The sequence below is a fragment of the Asparagus officinalis genome, chromosome 7, assembly GCF_001876935.1.
Source record: "Asparagus officinalis chromosome 7, Aspof.V1, whole genome shotgun sequence".
Lineage (NCBI taxonomy): Eukaryota > Viridiplantae > Streptophyta > Magnoliopsida > Asparagales > Asparagaceae > Asparagus > Asparagus officinalis.
Genome location: NC_033800.1, coordinates 30538859 through 30547631, shown reverse-complemented (window position 1 = coordinate 30547631; position 8773 = coordinate 30538859). Strand labels below are relative to the sequence as shown.

Here is an 8773-nt window from a genome sequence, read left to right as displayed (position 1 = left end):
ATTTGTAAACTGACATCAAATTTGGTCATTAATAGGAGCCTATAATTTCTCTTTAAGACATCAATATTGATGTATTCCACCTTTGATCATCTTTGTTCGTTCTTTGTCCGTGAGATATGCTACTGCATGGGGAAGTAAATAAGTTAATGAAATTCATGGAATCAATCAGACAGGGCATAAAATATCCAGTTCTCTTGTTCTCAGTGAAGCTTAAACACGAATGTTTTAACTTTCCATGCTCTAAGTTGGCATCAGAAACTTTTGAGCAACTTCAGAGAGAAGTATTTCAGTAGGCTAAGACGAATAAAAGTAACATTTGATTCTTTGGAGCATAATTTATCTAATGGTTGAAGATGACAAATCACTGTAGGAATAGTGCAAGTAAACTTAATTCATTCTGATCAGCACTGTCCAGTACCACCTACCCAAAGAATAAACCTCCTCCACAAACCTCATACTTGCTGCCTCTTTGACAACTTCGGATGACATATACTCCATAAATTCCCAAAAAAGAGGGCTAAGGTGAGACACCAATGTCAACAGTCTTGGAATCTTAGGACATGCAGTGGACAAATAGCGGGTCTCAACATGGCGACTTTGGAATTGATCGTGTCAAGAAAAATTGGCCAGTGGCATCCTAGAAGGATATCTCTACTGAATCACTAATCAAAGCATCACTTTTCTCTATGCTAGTTCCTTTTTTGTCTATGTGGAAAGGCACTTAAGGCTATTGGAAAGTGACCAAGAACTAAAGCAGAGTCTTGATACATTATCTACCGATAAGAGATTACGCTTTCTTCATCCCACTGTGTTCATATTGGATGTGTCATATTCCAACCGCCCCATTAAAGGCGCCTTTATATGTGTATAAATACAGAGACCATTGAACTTAATTTAAATCATCCAGCCCCCCAGACTGTCTGAAGTTTTGTTCCCTGAAGGGCTATTTTGGAGGTAACAATTATATACGCATGACGTGTCCATTTTCTTTTGTCTATACAATGCATCAAGCTTGGCTTGCTTCATACCTGGGCTTGAAAGGATGTCCCTGCAGTAAATGATTCAGTTCTATACCCACCATTGACTCAATCATAATTTTCTCACAGGATTCCATGTTGATCTTGAATTCTTGATTAATATTGGATTACTTTTTTGCCAATACTTGTCTAACTAATTGTTGAATGAATTAATGCTTGTCCTGTGCCAACTTTAGTAATATCTCATATTAGCGATCATCTTTTACATAGTTATGTGTTCTTTCTGAAACAGCTAATTATTTTTCTTTTCGTTCATTCTATGCATTCTGCAGGCTTCTCGTTTGGAGAATGGATCCCGTCACAACCCAAGCCAAATATGAGTGCTTACTCTTCGGTACCATTTTAATGGCATTTCCCCTTATCTATGTAATAATAAATGTTGGTTATACTTGTGCCTAAACACTAATCGCCATCTGTTTGTCTTCAGACATGGATGACACTTTGTATCCTTTGAGCTCTGGCGTCAACTTAGCTTGTCGCAAGAATATTCAAGGTGTATTTGGAACGTAGATTTATCCCATGATATGCTCATGACTTATCTCACTTAATATCAACAGTTGTTCTTTTTCTCCTTAAATTTAGCACATTGATAAAGCATTTAAGCACACAAAATTAATTTGGTCACAAATGACTGATTCAATGTTCAAACTATTGCCTTAAATTGCAGATTACATGCTGCACCATCTAAAAATTGAAGAAAGCAAAGTACCTCAGATGTGTGTGGATCTCTATAAGGAACATGGAACTACAATGGCTGGTCTCAAGGTTTATAACTCATACACGCGCTCATTTGTTTTTATAGTAGCAAGAGTAAGCTTATGAAAAGAAGAAGAAGGATACGGTGATGTTCCTATCAATATGTACATGACTACAAAATTCTACGCGCGCGATTGGAAATGAGAACCTACAGTAAACAAAGTGTCAAAAACCCATAATCATATATTGAGGATATGTTTTCTATGGATTAAGAGAATATAGGATTAAAACTAGACAAATTCATGTTAGCATGCTCTGCATTGTGTTGTAACCCTTGAACTTAATGCATTGATTTAGTCTTAGTCTTCAAGCTGATTCTCATGCTTCTCTTCCTCTTTACAGGCACTAGGTTTTGAATTTGATGATGATGAATTTCATGCTTATGCACACGGAAGGTTGCCATATGACTCTTTGAAGCCTGATCCAGTGCTCAAGAATTTACTTCTTTCCATGCCACAAAGGAAAATAGTACGTTAATCCGACACAAATATTGAGATCATTCATTGTTGTCAAACAGAAACATATGCGTATTGAAATAATCTAAGAAGAAGCATGGGTATGAAATTTTGAATTCTTTTATAGATGATCTCATCATTACATTTATAAATGAAAACATTTGCGTGTCATTTACAGATTTTTACCAATGCTGATAAAGCTCATGCTGTAAAAGTTCTTAGTCGGCTCGGCATAGAAGATTGCTTTGAAGGAATTATATGCTTTGAGACATTGAACCAACCTACTCTACTCAACAACAAAGATGATAAGGAGAATGGATCTGTACCAGAAAACCCAAATAATCATGGTTTCTTCAGTGGAAGTGATTCAGAGACTGATGATGTGACCGATTGTGATGGTGCAAGTAACACAAAATCCAAAGTTCGAATTCTGTGCAAACCCTCTTTGGAAGCCATGAAAGCTGCAATTAAGATTGCAAACATTGATCCCAAGAAAACAGTAAAAATTGGCTGATCATGCTGTCTCCGTTGATTTCCTAATTTCTATTTTCTAACATCGTTTGTAAATGGAAACTTTTTTGGGTGCAGCTGTTCTTTGACGACAGCGTTCGCAACATAGCAGCAGGAAAGGAAGCCGGACTTCGCACTGTCACATCAATCTGTAGAAACCATAAAAATTCCATCAATCCTTTTTTGGCTGCATTATCGGACACCGCTTGATGGAGTTAATATTTAGTACTATGCTAGCTCCTCCATTTCTTGTTCCATTTTAGTTATTCTAAACTGTAACACACTGGGATGCATGTCATAGTTATTTCATACATGGGTAAAAATTTAACCAACTCCAGCTGAGATGAACTGGTGAATGCAAAGAATTGCACCAATCCGCAAGAATGAGCATAGATGTAAACTCCCAAGCAAATTTGGAGGTGTGTATGGAAATACTAGCTTTGGCTAGATAACTTCATAAAATATATAAATTTTAAAAGAAGCTGCCCTCAAATGTAAATAGCAACAAATCGAAAAAAGCATATACATAATCATTTAATAATAACTTAGTCCAGCACAAAACTTATCACCTTACATGTGCAGGTTGGGAGCTCGGTACACGTTCCAGGAGCAGACATAGCACTTGAGAGCATTCACAACATTAAGGAAGCGATTCCTGAGATATGGGAAGGCGAACATCAGCATGATGCAACTCTTCTTAGTGCTGTTGAAACAGTGGTTCTGGCTTGAATCCACACGATATACCTCCTTGTTGTATTTTAGCATATATTCTGAATGAAGATAAGGGGATTTGATTTATGTATATCACGATTATAAATAACAATGGTGCCTAACTGCTTTCCATTCTCTCCGGTTCTTATTTCATGACTGCAATTATGACTGAGCCTTCTGTGGAAGAGATTACAATTTGATTTCCAACATGGACTACCAAATTTCAAACATAAAATTAAAACAATGGAGCTCTGTACTTAGCGCTAACCTTAAAAGCATATGATTCAATCACGTTTGTGAATTTGACAAAGACAATCATAAGTTAATGTGCTAAAAGTTTGTTTCTTGAGTATGGCTACTAGTTCCATAGCATACCTGTTTTCATTGGTGAAACAAATGTTGTAACTAGTGGTAATCAGAATTGGGAACATAGAAGTAAAAGGACAAAAATATATAACCTATGTACAAGTCAAAGCAAGAAAATCAAAAGCAAGTTTCAGTATTAATATTTCTTCCCAGTTTTATTCTCTATAAACGGCTATATGTTTTTGTTAATTTACTCAATTGTCATAGACATTTAAACATGAAATAAATATTTCAAACCAGATAATAAATAGTGGAAGTATCATGATAGTTCAGATTACAAAATGGGCCAAAAGAAAAAGAAAATAATGGAACCTGGACAAACTGTTGGAATATCAAATTAAAATGCTAGAATAAATGAGTTTTAGAAGTGCAAGGGTCATAAGTTTAGAAGGTGAAGAGACATAGGTTATGGAAGAATAAGAGTAACTTACTCATTTATGACATTTATCTTTATGGCATTAAAATAGGAGTTTAATTTGTGACTATTGGTATGCCTAGATGTTTTTATTTTTGAAGCCTATATAAAGGGCTATTGTAATCCTTGTTTTATATGAAGAGAGAAAATTGAAGAAATATAAGTAAGTTCTTCATTTGAAAGAGTTCTAAGTTCGTAAACTTAAGAGTCATCAGTGGTATCAGAGCCACTTGATCCAATTTTCCCATTCTCTCTTCTTCTCATGGCTACCACAAATAATCTTGTCAATCCTCAAGTGCCCAAATTATTGAAAGATAACTATGAGAGTTGGTCAATCCAAATGAGAGCCTTATTTGGTTCTCAAGAGTTGTGGGAGCTGATCATTGATGGGTTCACGGAACCTACACCAGAAGTAGAAGCCACCTATACCGCCGAAGAGAAGAAGGCTCTCAGAGAACAAAGAAAGAAGGATAGCAAGGCTCGTTTTCTACTCTATCAAGGGTTGGACGAGTCTACCTTTGAGAGAGTTGCCGAAGCAACGACAAGCAAGGAAGCATGGGAAATCCTTACGACCATCTACAAAGGTGTCGAGCGGGTGAAGCGAATTCGCCTCCAAACTTTGAGGGGCGATCTTGAAGCCGCTCAAATGAAAGATGAAGAACAAATCTCCGATTATTATTCACGATTACTTCTAATTGTGAATAAAATAAGGAGAAATGGAGAGAAGATGGAGGACATCCGAGTGATGGAGAAGTTGCTCCGATCCCTCACATCAAAATTCGAGCACGTGGTGGCGGCAATTGAGGAGTCAAAGAATTTGGAGGATATCTCAATAGAGGAGCTCTTGGGATCTCTCCAAGTTCATGAACAACGAATGCAAAAGAAGGCTAGTTCCATAGTTTTGGAGCAAGTACTAGAGTCAACATTGACTCTAAGTAATCAAGGCTCACAAGCAAGAGGTCGTGGTCGTGGTCGTGGTAGAGGCAGAGGACGTGGTCCCCAACAACAAACCACTCAAAATCAACCCCAACAGCAAACCACTCAAAATCAAGTGGAGGCCCAAAGCTTTAGAGGACGAGGACGAAGCAATCGTGGAAGATCCACACCTGGGCGTGGAAGCAACAAGAATGTTCAGTGCTATAACTGTCACAAGTTTGGGCACTATGCTTCAAATTGTTGGCACAAAACTGAAGACCAAACCAATCTTGCCGAAGCAACAAATGATGTGGGTAACAACTCTACGCTTCTTCTTGCTAATGATGATTCAAGTGTTGAGAATGATGCTTGGTACCTTGACTCGGGTGCTAGCAACCACATGTGCGGGAAGAAAGAACTTTTCATGGAACTCGCAGAAGGAGTTCATGGAAGTGTGAGCCTCGGAGATTCTTCAAAACTCCCGGTTGAAGGCAAAGGGAAGATTAAGATCTACCAAAAGGATGGTAAGCCCGAGTATATTTCCGATGTTTACTATATTCCTAACATGAAAAGTAATATTCTTAGCATCGGTCAATTACTCGGAAAGGGATACAAAGTATATATGGAGAACAACCATCTTTGGTTGAAAAATACAAATGGAGGCCTCATAGCTTGTGTTAAGATGACAAGGAACCGCATGTTTCCCTTGCATCTAAACACGAAAGTCGACAAGTGTTTTCAAGGACTCATGGAGAATGAGTCATGGAGGTGGCATCTTCGCTTCGGCCATCTAAACTTCAGCGGTTTGAAGTTGTTGTCTACAGCTGGCATGGTACGAGGTCTACCAACAATTGATCCACCGAATCATATTTGTGAAGGTTGTGTAATCGGCAAGCAACCGCGACTTCCTTTTCCCAGTGGAAAATCATGGAGAGCAAGTGTACCATTGCAACTTGTTCACACCGACATCTGCGGACCGATCGATCCCGTCTCTTTGGGAGGTAATAGATATTTTATAACTTTCATTGATGACTTCAGTAGAAAGTTGTGGGTGTACACTCTTAAAGAAAAATCTGCTGCCTTTACTACATTCAAGCATTTTAAAGCTTTAGTTGAAGCAGAGAGCGGCCACAAGCTAAAAATTCTTCGATCTGACCGAGGTGGTGAGTACACCTCAAATCTATTTCAAGAATATTACAGGGAGCAAGGTATAAAGAGACAGTTTACTACTGCCTACACACCACAGCAAAATGGCATTGCAGAAAGAAAGAACCGGACCATCCTCGACATGACAAGAACCATGCTCAAAGAAAAGGGATTACCAAAGCAGTTCTGGGCAGAAGCCGTGGCATGCTCAGCTTATTTGCTCAACCAATGCCCCACAAAGATAGTGAAGAATAAGACACCTCAAGAGGCATGGAGCGGTTACACGCCTAGTATGGCACACCTACGAATTTTTGGTTGTGTTGCATATGCTCAAGTACCTGAAGTCAAAAGGAAGAAGCTTGACAATCGCGGTGAAAAATGCATTTTCATCGGATATAGCGAGGAGTCGAAGGCATACAAGCTCTACAATCCACTAACCAAGAAACTAGTTGTTAGTAGAGACGTTGTCTTTAATGAAGAAGAAGCATGGAACTGGAGCAATGAAGATCAACCCGTGGAGAATGAACCTGATGAGTCTCTACATGAGGAACCATCACTAGCTACACCACCATCTCCTCCACACTCTACACCCTCTCCTGCAAGAGGTTCTCCATCTTCTGGGGAAAGTAGTAGCAGCGAATCTACCATGCAACGAGGTCCCATCAAAATGAGAAGCCTCAGGGAGATCTATGAGCAGATAGAAGAAGATGAAGAGTCAAATCTTTTCTGCTTATATGCTGATCATGAACCTCTCACTTTTCAAGAAGCCGTAAAAGAATATTATTGGCGAACAGCAATGGAGGAGGAGATCCACGCCATCCAAAAGAATGACACTTAGGAGTTGACAACTCTTCCACAAAATCACAAGGCAATAGGGGTCAAGTGGGTGTACAAGATCAAGCGCACAGCAAATGGTGAAGTTGATCGGTACAAGGCGAGGCTTGTAGCGAAAGGTTACAAACAAAAGTACGGCATCGACTATGGAGAAGTCTTTGCTCCGGTTGCTCGACTAGATACGATGAGACTATTAATTTCACTTTCAGCTCATCACAGGTGGAATATATATCATTTGGATGTCAAGTCAGCATTCCTCAATGGCGTTCTTGAGGAAGAGGTGTACGTGCAACAACCAGAAGGCTTTCTTATGAAAGGGCAAGAAGACAAAGTGTACCATTTGAAGAAAGCCTTGTATGGCTTAAAGCAGGCACCACGGGCGTGGAACGCCCGAATTGATGGCTATCTTCATCAAAACGGCTTCATTAAATGTCCCTATGAACACGCCATCTACATGAAGAGGAACCATAGAGGCGAATTTCTAATAATTTGTCTTTATGTTGATGATTTATTGTACACAGGAAGCAGTACCGAGATGCTTGCTGAATTCAAGGCGGCAATGTTCAATGAATTTGAGATGACGGACAATGGATTAATGTCCTATTTTCTTGGCATTGAAGTGAAGCAGCAACAAGAGGGGATTTTAATATCCCAGAAGAAGTACATGAAGGAGATCTTAGAGAAGTTCAAGATGAATGAATGCAACCCTGTGAACACCCCAGTAGCCATCGGAATGAAGCTATCAAGAGAAGGAGACGGACGTTTCGTGGATTCAACTCTTTTCAAAAGTCTAGTTGGCAGCCTGAGATACTTGACGATCACAAGGCCCGATATTACTTATGGAGTTGGACTTGTGAGTCGCTATATGGAGACACCGAATGAATCTCACTGGCTAGCTGCGAAGAGGATACTAAGGTATATCAAAGGCACACTTAACCTGGGTCTCTTCTATGCATATGATGAAAATGTACAACTAGTTGGTTACTCAGATAGTGACTGGGGAGGTGATCAAGATGAGAGAAAAAGCACCACAGGCTATGTTTTCTATCTTGGGTCAACTGCATTTTCATGGACCTCAAAGAAGCAAGGAGTTGTAGCTTTATCTTCATGTGAAGCAGAATATGTGGCGGCTGCATCTACAGTATGTGAAGCAATTTGGTTGCGAAACATATTAAAGGAGTTGGATCATCCACAAGAAGACTCGACCGTAATTTTTGTGGACAACAAATCAGCCATCCAGCTTGCAAAGAACCCAGTACATCATGGGAGGAGAAAACACATAGATACACGGTTTCATTTTCTCACCATTGAACTGAAGCATTGTCACACCACTGAACAAGTGGCAGACATATTCACCAAGCCATAATCAGGTGAAACTTTCATGAGGCTAAGAGACATGCTTGGCTTAAAGACATTTTGATTTGAAGTGGCGTGTTGGAATATCAAATTAAAATGCTAGAATAAATGAGTTTTAGAAGTGCAAGGGTCATAAGTTTAGAAGGTGAAGAGACATAGGTTATGGAAGAATAAGAGTAACTTACTCATTTATGACATTTATCTTTATGGCATTAAAATAGGAGTTTAATTTGTGACTATTGGTATGCCTAGACGTTTTTGTTTTTGAAGCC

The 8773-nt window shown here is 39.1% G+C and overlaps 1 protein-coding gene across 1 annotated transcript; it reads left to right on the top strand.

Moving 5' to 3' along the window:
• LOC109850988 (uncharacterized protein C24B11.05-like) lies at positions 911-3604 on the top strand. The gene is made up of 8 exons (XM_020421080.1): positions 911-954; positions 1310-1371; positions 1465-1530; positions 1705-1802; positions 2136-2261; positions 2427-2747; positions 2837-2896; positions 3341-3604. The coding sequence occupies exons 2-8, from the start codon at positions 1326-1328 to the stop codon at positions 3485-3487; spliced, it is 864 nt and encodes a 287-aa protein (XP_020276669.1). The 5' UTR covers positions 911-954; positions 1310-1325; the 3' UTR covers positions 3488-3604.

What these genes read in the sequence shown, in the direction of transcription:
- LOC109850988 (XM_020421080.1), top strand. Translation starts at nt 1,326, where the DNA reads ATGGATCCCGTCACAACCCAAGCCAAATATGAGTGCTTACTCTTCG. An exon ending in TTGTCGCAAGAATATTCAAG is followed by an intron (nt 1,531 to 1,704) that starts GTGTATTTGGAA and finishes CTTAAATTGCAG; the next exon opens with ATTACATGCTGCACCATCTA. An exon ending in AGGAAGCCGGACTTCGCACT is followed by an intron (nt 2,897 to 3,340) that starts GTCACATCAATC and finishes TTACATGTGCAG; the next exon opens with GTTGGGAGCTCGGTACACGT.